This window comes from Anas platyrhynchos, chromosome 2, assembly GCF_047663525.1.
Source record: "Anas platyrhynchos isolate ZD024472 breed Pekin duck chromosome 2, IASCAAS_PekinDuck_T2T, whole genome shotgun sequence".
Lineage (NCBI taxonomy): Eukaryota > Metazoa > Chordata > Aves > Anseriformes > Anatidae > Anas > Anas platyrhynchos.
In genome coordinates this window covers 152,459,518-152,480,359 of record NC_092588.1, presented here as the reverse complement: position 1 = coordinate 152,480,359, position 20,842 = coordinate 152,459,518, and the positions used below count along the sequence as shown (strand labels likewise).

The 20,842-nt window shown below is 42.7% G+C and overlaps 1 protein-coding gene across 1 annotated transcript; it reads right to left on the bottom strand.

The window, feature by feature from the left end:
* Positions 1-5,359: 5,359 nt before the first annotated feature.
* XRCC2 (X-ray repair cross complementing 2) lies at positions 5,360-18,216 on the bottom strand. Its single transcript, XM_027450423.3, has 3 exons — positions 18,075-18,216; positions 14,003-14,084; positions 5,360-8,550 (listed from the first exon to the last, which is right to left on the bottom strand). Exons 1-3 carry the CDS (start codon positions 18,111-18,113, stop codon positions 7,835-7,837), a joined length of 837 nt encoding a protein of 278 aa, XP_027306224.1. The 5' UTR covers positions 18,114-18,216; the 3' UTR covers positions 5,360-7,834.
* Positions 18,217-20,842: the final 2,626 nt, after the last annotated feature.

Here is a 20,842-nt window from a genome sequence, read left to right as displayed (position 1 = left end):
TTCAGCTGTGCTGGGTATGTAAAAGTGCAAATGCAGAAGGAATAGTTCAAAGTTGTACTCTTGGCTTTCATACGCTGCAGCATTTTGTTCTCTTTATATCCACTGTGTTTATTTAAATATCTTTCTATCTACCTGTAGCTCTGCCTGCACCGCCTTCTGGTGCTCCCTTCTACGTCTGCCATTGTCCGCGGTATCTTTGATCAATCCAGGAGCGGAACAACACCACTGTGTAACGCTCAGTCCAAGCTGGAGCATGGATTCAGTCCAGGAGATAGGTCCAGAGACTGTGCCCCTTTCTTTCCCCTTGCCTTTCCGATCCCCCCTGGGTAGGATGCCACCCAAACTGGGACTTACCAGAAAAGGAAGCATTGGGAAATTTTGTTTCCTGGAAGAGATACTAGTAGTGGCCATAAAACCCTAACAAAGAAGAAAAGAAAGGCTGTTTTGAAATCTTGACACTGTTACGCTGCTCTGATTTCTTAGCAGTCAGCCCTTTGCTGATACTGGTAGGGTTGGGTAAAACAGCACTGAGACCGACAGACACGACCTCTGCCCTTCAAATCAGAGCAGCAAAACCACTCGAGTTTCTTCACAAATCAAACGTGACTCCAACGCAAATCTGAAGCAGGTGATCCCACCAAACCAGAGCCACGTGTAGAGCTAAGGAACTTCAGTAACAGGAGGGGAAGGGGTTTACTTGGTGCTTCTTGTACCGCGGTACTGCCACCACAGGGATGTCCTGGGGGAAGAGGGGACAAGCAATGAGTCCCCATCACCATGTCTGAGTGTGGTGCTCTGGGAGGAGAGGAGATGACAGGAGAAGAGAGGAGAGGAAAGGAATCTGCTCTCGCCATGCAGGACCTCCCAGCCTTGATGCGAAGCACTCTTTGGGCTCTCATGCTGGTGGTGGGTCACGGGGGTGCTTACTGACATCAGCATGTGTTGATCCATAAGCAGCAAAGATCTGAGAAGTGCCAGAAATTCCCATTTCCACCACCAAGAAGGGCTGATTTGCTGTTGTGTTGAATATAACGAAAACGAGGTGCATTAGGATTTACCTTCTGAGTCTGGAGGTGTCCCACTTATTCCCCTGCCACTGTGGGAGACAAAACCTTTGCTGAGCATTTAGCAGGCGTTGGTTCCTTCAGGGGTTCGATGAAGATTAGAGTAATAATCATACTTTGAGTGCTTCCATGGATTTTGAAGAGAGTGAGCCCCTTTCTCTAACTGCATGGCCTATTTCAGCACCTGGGTCTACTGGCTTCCATAGCCTCATTACCTACATGATTGGTCTGTATCGTTTGCTTAGGTTATTCACAAATTTTGTTAACAACTTGAATTTTTCTGGTGGTTGAAAATAGAAGTGTATTTGAGTGGCAACCTGCTGTTCCCACCAGGGCAAGCTCAGCAGGTTCAGAAGAGCAGCTGAGCAGCCCCGGTGGTATGTCCTCTCCTGCCAGATCTTCCTCTTCATGGTGGCCACTGGCTGCTCCTGCAGCCTCCTGGACATTTTAGTCTGCCATTCCTAGCAGAGCCATTCCTTGTCATCGTGGGCATTTCCTACAGGCTCTTGAGTGAAACTGAGCCCTTTGCCTGCCAGTTTCTGATAATCACATGGCTTTCCTTCCTCCCAGGCTTTAGGAAAACCTAGAGGAGCTCCCATGATAGCCTCCCTTCTTCCCTGTTCCTTCCCATCCTGCTCCCCTACTTAGCCTGGCCAGTAGTCAACTTCTGGTGTGGCTGTGTGAGGTGGTAAGCTCCTTGGGTGAGAAAGGGACAAGCTCTTACTCATTATTCAGCCTTGCAACAGACAATTTTGGTAAAATCCCTTTCACAGTTTCATACCCCAGAGCCTCTTCCCAGTTGTCCTTCCGTGTGTTTTGAACGTGGAGGAGAAGAGACCTCCATCAAGGTGGCCTCGGGGTGACGCTGACTAACAAGTAGGGACCTCCCGAGGTCCAGTGTCCTCATACAGGCACTGCCACAGCTAATACATTAATTGGAGGACAATATCCTACTGTCGAACCAAAATGGTAAGGGTATGCTGATTTTTGAGCAAGGCCAGGGGAGCGCAGCAGGCTGCACATTGCTGGTATTCACTGAATTAACCCCTCACGATGCTGCGGAGCTGGGCTGGCACAACTGCCCCCATGCAAAGCTGTGAGAAGGGTTTCCAGGCCTTATCTTGTTGGGGACATACTAACTAAAAATCCCATTTGATATTCTCTGGGAAGACGGTCAATTTTTTGTTGCTGTTAATGCCATTTTCTGCCACATCGTGGGACTCATCTTATTTGTGCCTTGTAATTGTGGTGTGCCACGTGGTGCCTTGTTACTTTCATAATCGCTTTTTAACAGATCTGAAGAGCACTCTGCTTAAATGTTGCAAGACAAAAGCAGCTTCGGAGCCGTCAAATCTGCCTGAGATTTTCCTGGGCAGAAACCTGCCTTGGCGAGATCTCCACCAACGTGTACTGATTTTCTCACTGCATGGTCCAAGCGCAGCACGGCCTTGTAACGTGGGGTGATGCTTCAAGTCACACGCTTCTGCGGAGAAGGATTCTTCATTGGATGTGACGCCTGCTCACTCACCTCCTTTGCAGCACTCCCGTTAGTATTAGGGAGGAGGAGGGTGGGAGTTCATGGAGATGTTGGGCTGGAGACAGCTCTGCTGGTGACAAGGTCTAAACAGAGCTTTGGAGATGCCCTTCAGAGACTGGGCTGCCTGCTGCAGCACGGCCTGCTCCCTTGGCAGTACGCTGAAATGTGAGGACACACAGATATCCCAAGTTAAAAATCCTAAAAATCCTAAAAAAAACATTCATCTCTTCATAATCTGGACAGCTGGTAAGGGTGATGTAGAGTCCATCCCTTGACCTTCTCCAAACCACCTCTGAGGCCTTGACGTTTACCTGCCGCTGCCAGGAATCCCATGGCATTGCTTGGCCTCTCTTTGTAGTAACAGCCTAAAAATCTTGTCTTTCTTATACTCAGGAACAAAAACTTCTTCTCTTTCATCTCTCCCCAGAGGGAGAGGAGGTCCTTAGTACAGGCCTGGTTAGATGCATGAAAAGAAGCCTGGCAAATGGCTTAAATTAGAAAGTCTAGTGGCTGTGCCAAGTCCTGCAGTACAAGAGCACCAAGATCGGGAACGCGGCCGTTCACCGGCGTTTGCAAGGCGCTGACATTTCGTCACCGCTCTCCACGAGCACCGGGGCCCACATGGGTACATGGAGCAGTCGTCTGGGGCAGGATGGAAAGCAGGGGGGGAGAGCAGAAGGAGGCCTGCCCGACCTTTCCTAAGGAACGTCACAGCCGTGTTTCTTCAAAAACCTCTGCTCCGATGAGAAGTTATTCCTGATCACAAAATGAAACAAAAAACATACCAAAATGATTATATATATATTACATTTAATTCTTCCTGGGTCCAAACCAGCAGTTTATTATTATTATTATTTTTATTTTTTTAACCTTCATTATAAATAAGCCATGCAGCATCTACATAGCTGAATCCATCACCAGTTTTATCTCTTAGTTGGAAGAACCTGCAGGTCAACTCTGGCCAACTTTGTACTTCAGAGCATTACCATGCTAGACGTGTTAGTTAACAGTTTAAGACTCTTTTTGTCTTACTACACATTATTCATAGCCCAGTGCTTTTCTGCCTTCTTTCAGGCACAGAGATGGCCAGACTTTTAATTTCAGAGGCTGCTGTAGGGCATTGGGGTTTTCTATCCAGAAGATCATGCAGATGAATTGCACGGATGCTCCTTTCCCAGTCTGAAAGATTTTTCCACTGCCAAAGGCTTCCAAGCTCTTCCAGTATTTCCTCCTTGTTATAAGATGCACAACTCTTCCGATATTCTGTAGTTGCTGGAAGCATCACAACTGTCTGCAGCTCTTACTCCATCAAGTATTTGTTGCAGCCTCCTACGTAAGCCCAAGCTCGGCGATGTGGCATGGCTTTCCCTCCAGGTGGGGACTGAGTTTGGCACAACGACGTTGCCCGTTGCCCCAGTATGGTATTTGTGTAGGAAAATATATTTGAATACAGAGGGTCAAGAGACTATTATTACAGCAGGCACTGGAAATAACCAAAATGTCACGTTCCTCTCCAGGACGTGGCCCAAGCCTGACGTCCAGTGGACATCAAAACAGGATTGCTTTCTGCCTTTGTCCATTAGTCTCCAGTAAAAACAACTGTGGGCATGTTTCCACATGTGAACCTTTACCTTGTGCCATTTCCAGACTCGACAGAACATTAAGGGGCTGGCATCAGTTATGTAAGAAAAAGGAAACTCCAATTTTATGTGCAAGTAGAAACTTAAACCAAGCAAACTGGTATTTGTGTTTTATTTGCTCTATTAAAAAGCCTAGGAATACAAAACACTTTTTGCTGAATACAGAAATGACATTTTCTTTTCAGGTGTCTGCAAAAATACAGGTTTATCCGAAAAATAAATAGAAAACCTGCAAAATGCCTTAATTTGTTTTTGCTAAAAAGCTCCCTCATTATAAAAGGATGGGGAAAAAAGGGTGAACTAAAAAAAGGATGAGCTTCCTCTTTATTCCAGGCTTGCTGCTTTAATTCACTGTTGCATATGAAGCAACAAACAGGAATCCTAAGGAATGTAAAAAGTTCCTATGGCTACAAAAGCCGTGATAATACAACAGTCAGCTGAAGTACAATGACACTGACATGAAAGGATTTTCATTTCTAAGAAATACTTGGATAAATTAGAGTTTGGGTACATGTGCGTTCTTCTCTCATCTTAACAACACACGGCGGCACTCATCTTTTGCAGGGCTGCCAGCGACATGGACCAGCTCACCCCAAATGTTCTCCCTCCCTGCAGGGAGACGGAGCTGCGGCAGCACAGGTCACCGCAGGCTCTGCAGGTGGCTGGAGACTGGGCGGTAACAGGTCCGGGTGAAAGAGGAGACTTTGGAGGAAAAAAAACATGGTAAAAAAAAAAAACATGGTAAAAAAAACAACATTTTTAATACCCACAGTTAATTAAAGTACAAAAATTGCTGCTACCCAGGTTCTTTATCACTGCATCTGTTTCAGATTTATATCCTAAAGGTTCGTTTTTCCACATAGCATAATTCTGGCAGAGCATAAGGTCAGCGCGCTCCCAAATTGCGTACTGCCTACCCCTCCTGCAAGCTTACAGGGATATGCTGATGCTCTGTGCCTCTGAAAGCAAGGCTCGATGTGTACCCAAAGCAAATGTGCAGAGCATGAATATTACAACCAACAGAAAACTGCAAAATCTGCCTGCTTTCAAAGTAAAATAAACAGTGAATTTTCAAAATTTCCCGAGGTAAATTCTTTCTGATCAACTAGAACTTTGGCTTCATTTCAGTTTATGCATTTATTTTATATTACAATGCAAAATATGAACTAGACTGTGAATAATAGAAAAGCTTTCTTTTCCAGATGGGAATACCAGAACATTTCCATTGTTGTTGTTGTTGTTTTCTTTCTCAAACATATTTTAGCAAGTACACTTTTATGAAGCAGTTTATCTTCAGCAGAGTTGCACTCTGATAGAAAAGGAGTTTGTTGGTTTTTACAGTAGAAATCATGTAGCCGTGTAATTTTCACTTTTAAGAGGTCTGTAGTTATATTTTTATCTTCCCTTTTTTCCCCCTTTTTTTTTTTTTTTTACAAAAGTGAAGGTATGTCTGTATAATAATTCCCAGTGGAAGTGTTCACTCATATTAAAAAGAACTAGCTCTGCTTCAGACTAGATTGAATGTTTAAGTTTTCTGCTTTTCATGTATCTGTATACTTATGTTCTGAAATAAGTAACAGTCATGATGGAAGAGAAAGCACAAATGAAATGACAAAGTCAATAAAACCATCACCTCTTTGGAGATGTTGATAAGGGAACGTCCACTCATTATGTCTCACAAAAAAAGAACCGAAGGCATGAAGTGATCAAATGGTTGGAGATGAGAAAAAAAAAAAAAAAAAAGGAAGTTTTCCCACAGAAAGAATAATTAAACTGAACTAATTTTGAAGAGATGTGGTGGAGTCCAAGGGGATAAGTAAGTTGGAAATGGATTGGGTGAGTACATGGAGGATAGGTTTGATTGTTGGCCATCAAACACTGGTCTGAATGCAACCTCTGGTCAGGAGCTCCCCAAAAACACAGCAGTAGAAGCCGGGAGCACTTGTCAGTGAGAATTGACTTTTCTGATGCTCCTCCCAAGGCCTCTGGAAACAGCTCCTGCTCCAGGTGGGCTGGAGGGATGCACAGCTGTCCACAGCCTTCCCAAAAATCCAGTGGATTTTTCAAGCAAGCAAAAAAAAAAAAAAAAAAAGAATCCAACAAAAATCATGCGGATGCCCAGTTCCACGAACAAGAGGATGGACACATACTCCCAACTCCATACACAGAAGCCTGGGCACCCGAGCCCACTTGTATACTGCAGGGAATTCAGGCATACATCCAGCTTGGAAAGGCTGGGTTCAGAAGTCAGGAAATTAAAAGGTAAGGCATCTTCCTCAACAAGATACTGCGCTAGGTACTCCTTAAATATGCATTTTTATTAATAATCTGTTCAATCTAAACTATAAAACGTGTTGTGCAACATGACTGAACGAATATTGCTGTGAGAAATATTTTCCCCTTGTTTGAGTAATTTAAATTTGTAAGCTAATGTAAGTTTTTGTATTAAATAATGTACTGTGTGCAATTTTCTTTCTTGTAAAGCACTTTGAAGCTTTCAAAGGGCACTCTAGGTTAATAAATAATATGGTATCCTTTGCCAGAACTGTAGGGCATTTCCCATAAGTTCTGAATCTTCTCTGCCAGAATTGCAACACGTTGCATGCCAAATCCTGCACACAAATGTTCTACATGTGGCAAATGCATATTGGTGAAGACCAGAGGCATGGCATTCCTGGATTTCTTAGGGGGAGCGGGGGAAGGGAAAGAAGTGGGAGGGAATAATGAAGGAGGGCAGGGAAGAAATTTATGTGTGTGCATACATCTTAAAAAAAAAACACCACACACAAACCAACACCACCCACACCAACCCATAGCCCATCCTTCATTATTTTCAAAGACTAAACAGCTTGCTGCATGCAGAGCAAACTCCCAAGTACCCAGAGCTGAGTTTTTCCTTCATTTATGGCAACAGGCTTCCATTTTTGTGATAGCTTTAGATTCTTCAAACCCAGATCCCCCTAAAGGTCAAAACACCAGCAATCCTGGCATCTCATGTGATAAAATAAGCAGAGAGATTGTGAGGCTGGAGAACCATGGTCAGGACTACTGCTATTTAACAGGCTGCGAAAGCGAATCCTCCTCTTCAGGCTGAGTTGTGAATGCATTTCATATGCCCTAGGCTACTGGGAATGAACCAAGACCAGTATTTATGAAAAGTCAACACTTGGCCTTTTTGCAGTCTACCCCATGGAAAAGTCGGCTTCTACGTCTCTACCCTGGGAAAAGAGGAGTGAAAAGCAGTAAGACCCAGAAATGAAGTCAGCGCATTTGACTGCGTATCACAAAGGTTACATTAATGAAGGATACTAGGAGGTTTAAATGACTTTGGTTATAATTTTCTTGATTTAATTGCTTCCTGCATTAAGCACAAACAAATAATTGCCAACATTCCTCACCGGTTGGGACTGAACGCAAACAGTAATTCAAAAATGTTCAGGTTTCCTGCCCTTTGCTAAATTTTAAGAAAATGATAACAAAAATTCGTAATCACCCAGCAACAAACAGCTCATTTAAAAGCTACTAAAAGCTACTTAGAGCTTTCCAGGCCTTAAGCACCAAGATTTGCTAGGCATTTAAAAAACAAACTGAAATTAAAACTGAACACCGCATTCTGCAACACTAAATGAACGTTTTACAACATTGTTTTTTTTGAGGTGGCAAGAAACGACTGTAAAACCTTTGCTGTTGCCAGAATTAAATTGCTTGGAGAAAAATATCCTGTGGGTTACCATTTGTTGCCATGATTTACAGAGATAAGGCCTGTAGTCCGTATCAAATTCATGCTGAAGCTTTAAAGGAAAAAAGCTTTCTGCAGAGCTTGTAGATTTCTGCATAATTGTCTGCGTTGTTGCAAACAGAGCTAAGTGGTGCTCCCTCACAAGCTTTTCAAGAAAGTTTGCACATTTCTTCAGATTCATCTCCTGCAAGTTAAGACTCTCCCCTCCGTTGCTTCTGTCTATCCAATAAAAAGCTGATATGCTATCTACAATCAAAAGGCAGAGAGAGGGGTGAGTGCAGAACATGTTTTCTAGAGAGTAAAGAGTGAGAAGTAACTGGGTGCTGCTATTGCAGTTCACAAGAAAAAGCCTTCCCAGGCACTGCTTTATCATTTCTTCTGTGCTTTGCACCAGTCTGTGCTCAAGAATGGTCACTAGACGAAGCATATCGAAATGGTAGTCTGTGTCAATGAACATGACTTCTACTTCCAGTCCTCCTCCTGACTTTGGAATGATGCAGCGGGCTACCAGGTGGTAGAGCATTTCAGTTTTTCCTGTTCCTTCTGGACCGTGGAATTCAATGACATCTCCTGTTCAAAAACAAAGAAGCAAGCTGTCACGTGAGGCCGTTTATAGCTCAGAGTCAAATTTCAGTGCTTACGGAACCAATATTCACTATTTCACTCATTGGAAAATGTGTTTCTGAAAGCTCTGAGAGCCATCAAAATTGTTTAAATCCTGGTTGGCATCTACCAAGAGAAATTCTGATTTTCAAGGAAGGCCTCTGAAGCGAGGGAAGTCAACTGGCAGCAACAGTTGAAAAAAAGCCTGCCAATAGTATCTAGGACAATGATACCACTAAGGGGTTGGCAACTGGATTTCATTTATCAATACAGGTAGATGAAGGTTGAAAAGGAAACTGCGACACAAAAGAGAGTAAGAAACCATCTATTTACATTATGTACATAAAACAAAGAAAAAAAAGTAAAGGACAAGAAAAAAAAAGTTGATGTTAGAGGTCTAAATCACATTGGCATATCTATTTTTACAGCACAGGTTGTCCTTCAACACGTTATGTCTGCTGTGTGCTTGTTTGGTAGCTGCACACATCACAACATAACAACAGGAATCTGAGCCCACATATTTTTTTATGTGACCACAATAAGAAGCTGCTTCTTTTGTCAGAAAGGGGCTTGCAGGTTGCTTGAACTCCAGGCAATGAGTGCTGTCTGAAGCAGAGGTATCTGTTCATACATACACTCAGCCTAACTGCCTGATCTGTGTGTCAGTAACATAAAAATCACGTGAATTTAACAAGTTAATTAAAAAAGCATTACCCATGACTAGGAAATCAGTTCAAATGGGAATGCAAGGGACTCCAAAGCCTTTTCCAAAAGCCTCTTATGTCTTAAAATCAGAGCAAGACTCTAAAAAAAAAATGGTTAATTGATGAGGTGTCCTTTCCAAAATTCTAATTTAGAACTGGATTATTTATCATATTCTGGATTTTAGGCAGCAGGGTAAATACAAGCAGTAAGGAGAACACACAACTATAGCCATAGGAAGGTCATGGCTTTTTATGGCCTTGGCAAGTGCCAATGGGCTAACAGCTTTCCATAGCAGGATGCAAGAGTAGAGAATTAATTGCAACCTTACCTGAACGTGTTTGTGCCTGCCTGAGTTAGCAGGGTAAACTCAGCTTACAGAGGATGCCCTCGTTTGCACATGCAAATGTCAACACGCAGCTTGGGACAAGGGGCAGAGTGTGGCAGGGAAAGACTAAGCTCCTCACCTATTGCAAGTGTTGTAAGGAATTAACCCCTGATGTGACAATTCGCTCACTTCAGTGGCACTCAGCCTGCCCGCCTCTCCATATTCAAGTTCCCTGCTCCTCCAAAACTGCAAGGCCAGTTTCCTGAAATTCTGATACTTTGACGCTTATTTAAGAAGCTTGATTGCCTCCCAAACCTTCATTTATCTGTTCTGAATGGCTCTCCTCGCTTTTGAGATGAAGGGTGACTACACGTCCTATGACACAGATCTTCACTTTCTCTTCCCGTTGAGAAGTCGCAATTTGCAGCTCCACCACTTGCAGCCAGCTGATGCTCTGCTTTGTTACATCCATTGCACTGGTGACATAACAAACCTGTGACAACAGGACACCAACTTGGGAGAAATCCTTCCAAATATGCTGGGTAGGCCCTCCGACTTCAAGTCCACTGAAATATTTTAGAACAAAGGCATTTGTTCTGAGGCATTTCTCATTAAAGAACAAACTGTATGTTCTTCCTGCCCCAGGTTTTGGTACAAGACTTCTGCCACCCTGAGTGGCATTGCTGAATCCAGATCAATGACTGGACTGGGCCACTACCCAACATGGACTGCTAGACCTACCTTCACTGCAAAATACGTTGTCTAAAGAAAACACAGGAACTCTGTGCCCTTTCAGAAGCAGCAGCGGGCAGATCTGACTTACTAGCTGGTATTATGCAAAAAAAATGATTCTGTGAAGTGCTTGACTCTATCCATTTGAAGATGTTTTATCAGGAGCTCTGTCTAACCTCCTATAGCCCATCACGTAAGAGACCTGCAATGCACAGAACATTGGAGGGGCCTTTATTGGCAGAACTAACTCATTTATTTAAGTAAAAAATATAAGCTCAGTGAAAAATCATTCTTAAGAGTTTCTGTGGTGGCTTATAAATGTTAACAGCACGACAGCTGAGCACCTGTCAAAGTTTGTTCCCTACTGCCCCAAAAGATGCACACCCGGGTTGCAGTTTGACCAAAACACAGACATTGTGCTGACACTCCAAAAAGACTAAGTTTGGACTGTAAGAAAACCTCAAGGGAGCAGGGGATTTCTGTGCCTTCACGATTATTGAAGAGACTGCCCACAGAAAGAACTGGGGCAAAACAGGAGCCATTTATAGCAACAACTGTAAACGCAGGGTTTCATTAAATTAGCAACCAGGCTGTAACGGTAAGATAACGAGGGGAAATTCATCCTTCTGGATTAGAGCGGACAAACAGTGACACAGCAGAGGAGGAAGTGTGGCCAGCAGTGTTTTCAAAAAGCCACTGACACTATCTCTCATGTTAGGTCATGGAAGAAACTAAGTGATCAGTACCAGCATCATCCATTAATGTCAAAACAGTTTGAGAGGAGGATTAGTAAAGAGATACTGTCAAGGGATGGAAACAGTCTGGGAGGCCAAGTAGGGACAGACATTTTTACACGGAAGAAAGTTAATGGGATTTTTTTTTTATTGGAATTGGTGTTGCCCAACATTACCAGTTCATCTACCAGTAGATTAATGTCCCATTAGCTTGGCAAAAGGCGGAGAAGACAAACTAATTGGGTTAATAACTTAAGGCTGTGAAGGTTTTAACGTATCAAGATAGATTATCAGAGTGATTTCATAGGAAATTCAGCACTGCCAAATTCAAAAAGTATGTTTTAAGGAGTAACCCAACACATCGCTTGGCTCGTAGCAGCTTGAACTGGAGACAAACTGGAGCTGGCCCACTACAGGCAGACTACAGAGCACAATGGTCCACTGCTATGCAACGTTGCATAAACTTCAATTTTCATATAACACTAATATATTTTTAACTAAAACATTGTGCTCAGTTCTGGTCATCTTTTCCATGTTATTGTTTCAACTACATTAGTCTTAAAAATTTCCTGTAATCATTACATTAGTGAATGTTGGTAAAACTGTTTTCTGACACTGGAGTTAGAAGCAGACAATCAGAATACTCAGCACTAGCTTTACAGGTTTCATACCATCAAATACCTTGAAGTTACCGGGCTACTGATTTATAATATTATACAGAAACGGTCATTGATATTTGTACCATCTTTAAGTGGGGTAGAAAGGCTTAATATTTATTCCAAATTCATTTTGGATGTCACACTGCTGCTGAACATTGGAGTTTTACATGGACACCCACACCTTTACATCAGGGCCACAGGAGAAATACGCCTGGCAATAGCGGAAGCTTACTTAATGCTCATGTCACTTTTCCTCCATTCCAGAAGAGCTCAAATGGTATGTAATTAATACACTTATGTCTTCTTAAATACACAGTTCCATCACAATCAGAATCACGGCACTACCTATGTTAACAGTTCCTATTCTGTAGTATTCTGACATACATGTTACGAACACTTAATGATGATGTAACCTTTATATGGTTTATTGGAACTTTATATATACGTAGCTTTGTTACAAATACCATCGGGAAAAAGAAAATATGTAGGTCACCACGTAGCTTTAATCATACCACTTCTTTGTGGGCAATGTGTTCCAGTAGTCCCTAATGACCTACTAAATGCCAAGTTCATGACAAATGGAGAGGTAGATCTTCAACAGGGATTTAAGACTGAATAACGAGAACACACATCAAAATAACACATGGACTCACATAAATATATATACTGTGATATTAAAAGACAAAGCAAAAATGAAATAAAAGGTGAAGGCCATTTATATATATATAAAGATCTCTGCTAACTTTATGCAACTCCATTAGTGTCAGCCAAGAAGCATGACCAATACAGATAATAATTGATGCCATTTGTTAAAAGCAGAAGAAAAACAGAAGTGCTTCCCAAGCTCAATGTATGTGTTGGCACGGGGAGAAACCAGTGATGAAACTAGAAAGTTTCCAGCCATCTCAGAGCTGAGGTTCTGGAAGAGTTGTTAGACGTGAACAACCTACATAGCTTTAAAATAAAAGTTGATAATTTTGGGAATGGAGTTATTTAACGCTGTTGACTGCAACACCAAGGGCAATTGCTGAATCCCAGGAAGGCTGCTTGGAGGCTGTTCAACCAGAGCAGGCCCAGTTGAGTCTCAAACATTTGTTACTTGTATGTAAAGTACTTAAAAATAGACTGAAATATCAGCATTTCCTATAGCTGCATTTCTTTCAAAATAAAAATATTTCTTCTTAAACAAAACAACAACAACACAGACACGTTACAACTCCAGGAGCCTTTTGAAGCCTACACCAGTTTTCACTACTGGTTCTTAATTCTTATTGTGGCAATTCAGAACTGAGAGTGTTTAAATAATCTTCCATACTCCGCTCCATTCGCAGTGACTTACCAGTATTTCTCTGCCCTTTGTCTTTGTTATATCACATTTGAAACTTCTAGGGGCAGGCATCATATATTGCTAAACCCTTAATGTACTCCCAAGTGCTGCAAAATAGTACGTGAATGGTCTCCCAGAGACTGCATTTGTGGACTACGCATCATCTCTCATCCAATTATCTTGATTCTTTTTATTGCTTTTTCTGCCATTTCTTCTGAACCTTCTATGATTTGTGGGAATTCAAATTGCAGACAAGTATGCTGATAACCACTGCAGCCACATACTTTTCATATGAAGCCCATTCATTCATTCATACATGTATATATATATATATATATATATTCAACAACTGTGGTATCTCATAGCATGAGCCTTTCAGTTTGCCATCCATGTGCTTTTTTTTATTATGTATTTCTAGTTTTGTATAATCAGAGTAGTCTTTTCCATTGTAGAATCCATGAAATTTCACATAATCTGCAAAAACAGGCAGAATTCCTGGATAATCAAGAAATTACTAATTACGTTTATTTCTATTTAGCTCAGTATTTCTTTCATTACAACATCCAATCTTGATTTTAAATCTTCTTGCTACAAGACTCTACCTTAAACTTGTACAGGTGTCAAAAAGACCACTGATTAAAATTAAAAAAAAAAAGGTAAGTGACAATGTAGAACAAATATCTGCAAAACTCTATGGTAACCAACATGCTTGGTATTTACTCACCTACACCTGTGCTTTAAAACCCCTAAAACATTTTAAAGCAGAATAATGCTCAGGAGGATGACTTTGCATTATTTCACTTTATCTGGTTTGCCTAAAATCACATTAAGAGTTACAATTCTGAATCCAAGGTAAAAAGATCTATTTGAATGCTTCTCTCTGAGAAAACTTTCACAATGACATTTTTGCATAAATAGGATAAAGATACGTTTTTACCATGAACGGGAGATCCTTCTTCAGCAAACAGACAAGGTTCAAGATTTTTCAGAGAACTTCTGCCCTCAAGGCGTGCGAGTAGCTTTTAAAAAAGGATAGAAGAGACATGCTGTCAGCTCAAAATAATGGGTCTTGGGAATCACATTGAAAGGACTCCAAGAACCGGGAGTTTTCAATGACAGTCCTATCAAAAGATTGGTTTGATTTGAAAACATTTTTATAAACACATAGGCACAACCACAGTCTTTGGGTACAGCAGCAGCAGTTTCCATCCTTACAAATAATTAACACACAAATTCGGTGGTGATAAGGAGTGGATATACACAGAAGGAATATAGCTTAAAGAAAATAATAAATAATAATAATAAAACAGAAAAAGCTGCACAGGTACACCAGCAAGAGGAATTGTACAGAGCAGTGTTGCCATTTGACACAACAAAGGGATAGCAGAGCATCTGTAATAACCCACACCTCCACAAGGCCATGAGGTTGAGAGGCAGAGCATTACCCATCATGAGTCTCCTGAGTCACCCTCTCTGCATATTTATCAGTAAAATCGTGTACATTGCATTTGAAAAGTATGCAGGACTCTCATGGACCACCTCACTCGTACTATTTGCAGTTTTGGCACACAATTAGCACTTCACCCTGTGCAAGAGCTGTTATTCCACATGTACATTAACACACACGGGAAAGGACACGATCAGGACGCTCACAGCATCTATCCTGGTGCTGAAAATTTTATTCTCCAAGACAACCAGCTGCCATTTAAAGAATTAAGCAAAACGAAAAAATCCCGTTTGCTTTTACTGCCTTTTCCTTAAAGGCAGTCATGAAAGGAGCAATGGGCACAAACCTCTAAACACACGCTGCCTTATCTTACTTTCCTCCCTGCCATATCGATGAGGAGCATTTACTCTGAATTGTCTCAAAAGTTGTTTAAACAGTTGTGCATGTGTTTGCCTTTAATGGCAGAATAAAGCCCCATTAAATGGCCCTGAATTTACTTGAAGTGGTCATGATGGGAATTTAAGTGTGACATTTTCATTGACATTTTAACATTCCCTTCCATTAACAAAATGTCAATGTGTTTGCCTTTGTTTGCCTGTTCACACTTTTTCAGGAGAGTTTTCTGACATGTTCACTGAAGGGCCATAAAACACTCAAACTGACCTCGCTTGGGATCTGCAGACCCTCCTGCTACGTTTCACACCTTTGTGCAGCACACAAAACAAACCTGGAGAACTCTGGAGTGTTTTGGGAACCAGCAGGTTCCCATGACCTGACCGAAGTAAAAATCGGGATGGATTTACATCCACGAGAACACACCAATGTCTCTCAGGGCACATAAAGTAAGCGCTTGCCACTACCAACCGCACTGCTGCAGACCCTACGCACACAGCCCGGGGATGTGGGGAGGAGAAACTTCCCCTCTTGGAGAAAGGCCGGGAATTTTGCCCCCCTCATCTGGTGCTGGAAGTTGAGAGAAACAGGAAAACCACCACAGGCTGCTGCTTTCTGATGCCCTTCAATTCCCAGCAAAAGGAAGCACCACTGGGCTGGGACACGAGGCCCCACAGGATGGTCAAAACAGGGTGCTGCTGCCTCCTGCTCCTGAATTCATTCCTACATTAACAAATACATTCCCCACAGTTGTTTTTTTTTCCCTTTCTTTTCTGGAAACTAAGAGCACTTTCCTCTTAGACTATTACCTCTTTAAGATTACCGCTCCAGCTTTGGAAACACACAATAGATCGATCTCTATCGTTTAAATATGAATCTGTGGTTGTTTAAATGATGAGTTTTTACGTTCGTTTTAAATAACTACAGGTGCTTACTCTGAGCAGTGCTCATGTAGGTAATTTATGGTAATTTGCTGATGATAGTGCACCTGTGTTTTTATCAAACTTCTATTTACTTCCGAGTTCTGAAGCAGAGTCTCCAAAGGCACTTGCCTCATTAGTGTCATGCTGTGAGCAATGGGGTTTCTGGCAGAAACAGCGAACAATTTTCCTTCAGATCTCACAAAGGTTTGTCCACACCACAACAGAAGTGATGGCAGCGAAGCTGCACCGAGATGAGGCACCAGACAGGAATCCCTCACCTCTGCAAACAGTGAAGACAGTGACAATATGGGTTCTCCCAAACCAGAAGCTGCCTTGGCTCAGCTCCAGGGAGGGCATTTCCATGTTGCCTTCTTACACTGTCTACTATGGGGGAGGAGGGAAAAAATCTATGGTAATTAAAGAGTGATCTGGATGGTGGGAGTCGGGTGTCTCATGCTGTGTTGTGGACATGGTACTTCTGGATAAAACAGTGCAATGGAAAAAGCCAGGAAAAAATAAGCCTACAATTTCAAATAATGTATTAGAGACGTCTGATTCTATAATTCAACTGTAGATGCTCGTTTCTTCCTTTACAATGTTTTCATCTTCTTTTGTAGAAAACATAACCTTTTAGCAACATGCTAGTGGTAGGTCTTCAGTCATACACGTCCTTGAGAAATGCAATTACACAAACAAGAAGCTGCGCACAGATACACGTGGTAGGAAACAAGCTATCCAGCATGAGCTGGGCAACAGCTGGGTTAAATTTCATTAATGACAGCAAGGCTGACGAGACTGAAGTATTTCAGCAATGTCTTTTATGGCTTATCAATTCAATCTTTTTAATAAAGAAATATGCATATGGGCTGTCCCATTGACTAATATATTGTAATGCTTATACTATATTGGATTCAATGAAGTTATGCATAAATGTAAGCATACACGTAGGTCTTGTCAGAGATATTACTTAATTAAAATGTTAAAGAAATTCAAATTAAATACTCTGGCTCTGCTAGAGGCCATGAGCTAACCTACAGGCTATTTATAAACACAAACACATCTCAAGTATGAGACAAAATTTAATTTTCAACCACCACAACCACTCTAACTGAGCTTCTGTAAACTTTGGGCATGAAGATGTATGCTAGCAATTTATCATTTTATTGTGAGATACCAAAGGTGTCTTGCGAGAAGTTCTAATTTGTTGCATTAATTACATCGAAGAATAAAATTATCAGACTGTGGTCTCAGCCTAACCCTCAGTAAAGTCAGATATTCTGCATGAGGCTATTTGAGGAAGTTTGCTTTAAATGAAGTTCTGTTTCAAGGGCTTTAAGCATTTTTCTTGACCACTTTCCTTACTCTTTCTCAGTGCCTTGGCTGTCAGTTCTCCCCAGTTCAGGTCTGCTCATCTGTTCCACCACTGGTCGTTCTGCCACATGAATCCCCAGCTGGTACTACTCGCGTGGGCAAATGCATTTACCCACTTGGACACAAGTGGAAAACATGTCCTTAATTCGTGTATATTTTCTGTGTATAGTTGCTGATACTGGGCAGCTGTGTTTTGTGTGCCAAAAGAGCTTAAGAACTTGTGCCTTAAAAAAAATGAGAGAGCTTTAACAAGAAATAAATACTTACTGTCATACGTGTTTCTATGCTTTTGTACTCAGTATATCACGATACCACAACACACATTACCTAATTAACTTACTGATTGGAAGTGTAACAAGTAACATTTAAGGGAAGGGAAAACCAACAAACCCCCAAACTCAACCCCTTTTTCTCTGAAGAACACGAAAGCAACTCCTCTTCACACGCTGTATTTAAACCAAATCTTCCTCATTTCTTTCCACAGCTCCTCCTCCTCGCTACATCCACCGCCACCGTGACAGGAGTTTCTCCCGGTGGAGCCAACCCTCGGCACCCCCCGTATCACCCCCTCTCCGGCTCCCTCGCCCTGAGGCGCTTCACAGGGCGGCGGGGCGCGGCTCTGCGGCTTCCCCTCCCCTCACACACCGCCAAGCACGGGGGCAGGGCGGCCAGCCGGGTGTACCCTGCCCTTCCCCGCACCCCTCTGGGGACAGACAGCTCGTTTACACAGCACCCGGGCACAACGAGGGGCCGGACGGCGAGCGAAACCCCGACCGCCTCCACACCGCCCGCCCGCCCTGAGGGAAATGGCGGCGGGCGGCGGCCTGAGGCGGGGGGCACTAAGGGGGGGGGGGAGGGAGGGGGGGGGGGCTCACCTGAGTGCCCGACTCCGCCCTCCGCAGCGCGTCACCCATGGCGCGGCTGGGGGAGGGGGCGCCGCTCCCCGCTCCGGCCCCAGCGGCGGCGGCGGTGGCGGCCACTGCGCAGGCGCCTTGGCACCGCCCGCCCGGCCCCGCCCGGCGCACGCGTGGCTCAGCGCCCAGGGTAGGCTGTGAGGCGCTGTTCGGGGGGTCGCGGGTTCGAGGCCCGCCTCGGCGCTTTGTGGGCGCCGTAGGCATTCCAATAATATTCCATATTATTCTATAATATAATAAATAAATTGTTTATTTATTTTAAGAGCGTTTCTTTTCATATATTCTTGGTGTGCGTTTTGCTTTTATTTTTTTGCTCCTGGTCATTATTGGTGGCCCTGAACCACCACCTTGCCCCTGTGGGGAGCACCATGAGGCGTGGTGCAGGTCCTGTGGGGCGCGAGGCTGCGTTGTGCCCTGAGGGTGCTGAGGGCATCACCCCCGTCAGCCTCGTGGCCAGGGAAGTCCTGCTTCCTTGGTTCTGCAGGCGAAACGTGAGCAATGTTTCCCCTCCGCGGAAATGGCCGTCTTGGGGCTGAAGTGACTCAAAGGAAACCCGTCCGCGTGGCCACCATTAAACCCCGACGCCTGCGAAATGACTCCCGCAGAAGCCAGCTCGCAATTAATGGCTTAGATGAAAAGAGCTCTGGAATATTTTGCATACATGCGTACACCTGAGCGTGCGATGCTCCTGGGCAGGATCTGGCCACCCGGCGTGTCTCGGCAGTGGGATCTGCTGAGGACTGCGGCCTGTCCGCCACCACTGTGCAAGGCAGCCCCGAGAGGAATGACGAGCTGGGGAAAACGTGGAGAACCTGTTTGTGTTTTCCATAGGCTAAATGCTAAACCAGTGGGATAAGAATAGCAATCCCACTCCCTATCTGCATATCAAAGAGCAGCGGTGATATCATCCGTTTGGGTTTAGTGAGGTTATCAGCGATACTGCACGTTCTTACAGCTAGGAGGAGAAACTGGTGGTGGTGGAGATCTTTGTTTCTTCAAAGAAATAAGTTTGTCTATATAAAAGGAGGCTCAGCTAGCTTGGGCCTGAGTACACCACAAATCTGAAAAAAAATACCCTCAAATAAAAGGCATAAGCCTTGTTTACTCTTTCAACCTTTTTTCAGCCCCAAATATTCTCTCTATAATTCAAAACATCTTGATGTTGCCACCCAAATCAAGGTTTTAGATAATTCCACAAGGAGGGTCAGATTTGACCTAATTCCAAACAGTACTTCTAATGTCAAGTCCTAATATCTCATTAAATCACTGAAAAGAGATGGTCTCTTTTGGACAGATGTCATAGGTTTTCTTATTCTCTGTGCATGGATACATATGCAAAATTATCAAAGCCAAGGAAGGTGATTAGTGAGCTTGGATGGCTACAAAGGGACATGTGGCACAAAACAAAACGCAGTACTCAGTTTAATTTTATTGAAGGAAGCCTCTGCCTCACGTTTTGGCAAAAGCCACCATAAGGGACAGACAATCTTGAGAGTTGTGTTGCTGTTGTTACAGTACCTTAGAGGTCTGAACCATATTCCCTGGAAGAGTTCAAAAGGCCTGTTAATTAGAAGCGATTGCCCTTGAAGCTGACTGATGATTGAACCTAACCCAACAGTAGAGTGGACTCATTGTGAATTATGACAAAGACACTACTCATTGCATCAACCACATTTTTTTTTTTTTTTAATTATAGCTTCTTTGTTGTTGTTCTCCTCTAATTAAAGCAGTTGCACTAATTTTAAAAAGTGATCACTGTTTGAATTTGGAAACATAAAATATATAGTACACATAAATGCCAGTTGCCTGAAACCCCCTCCTACCTCGTCACTTATCACTGTCTGTATCCCAGTAGGGTCCTATGGGAACTCTTCTCCTGCATGGGCGAACACAGTTTTGGTATTACAATCTAATGCAAGATGAAGTGTCACAGTTGAATGGAGATCAAGTGACAAAGATTCCAGAGAGGGTAAAAGCATCGAATTCACCAGAACAGTAAAAAATGGATATTTTAATGGCTTGATATATTTAGTACATAACACTTAGAAATGTGTAAATCAAACACAGCGGTCATCTTGATAGACAGATTGCTGTAACCACCTCTCATATGTTACCTTTGCATTCATTTGCTTAATACAGTGTGGCTGGCATTATGAAGTTAGAAAATTGATGCTTACTTTGACAGCACTCTGCCTTAATAAAGAATCACATTTGTGCTTTTTATGTTTATTTGTCAGTTCAAGTACTTCTTTTCTCAGAAGATAAAAAACCTAGGTTTTGGCAATGATACACAGCCTTTCACCCCAAGCCTTACATAGATCTTTGTATACCTAAACTTCTGCTCCGTGCACTTCAGCAGTCAACACCACTGGCATCTTGCCAAATTCAATATTATTATATTTTATTCAAAACTGTATGTGTATTTCTCATTCCTTTGCCTTTTTTTTTTTTTTTTTTGCCTATGTGTAGAGTAAATCACTGCATTTACCTTGATCCTTTAGAGGAAAACATAGGTAACATAGGTTAGCAAGAAATCTCTTTACCATCAGCTTCAGCAGAGCCAGGATTTTTCCCTCTCTCCTTTTTTTTTTTTTTTTGGTTCTGTGTATATTTTTTCATATTTGTCTGCAGCATTCTCGAGTGATAGTGAGCACCAGGAGTACAAGATCCTACCTGCTGCTTACTCCGTTTCTCTCCTAAATAGTAGAGTCCTCCTTAATGCAGAATCC

Coding starts and splice junctions, on each gene's coding strand:
- XRCC2 (XM_027450423.3), bottom strand. CDS start 18,113: ATGGGTGACGCGCTGCGGAGGGCGGAGTCGGGCACTCAG. Junction 14,085..18,074: donor GGGCGGAGTCGGGCACTCAG/GTGAGCCCCCCC, acceptor CTTTTTTAAAAG/CTACTCGCACGCCTTGAGGG. Junction 8,551..14,002: donor AGAAGGATCTCCCGTTCATG/GTAAAAACGTAT, acceptor GTTTTTGAACAG/GAGATGTCATTGAATTCCAC.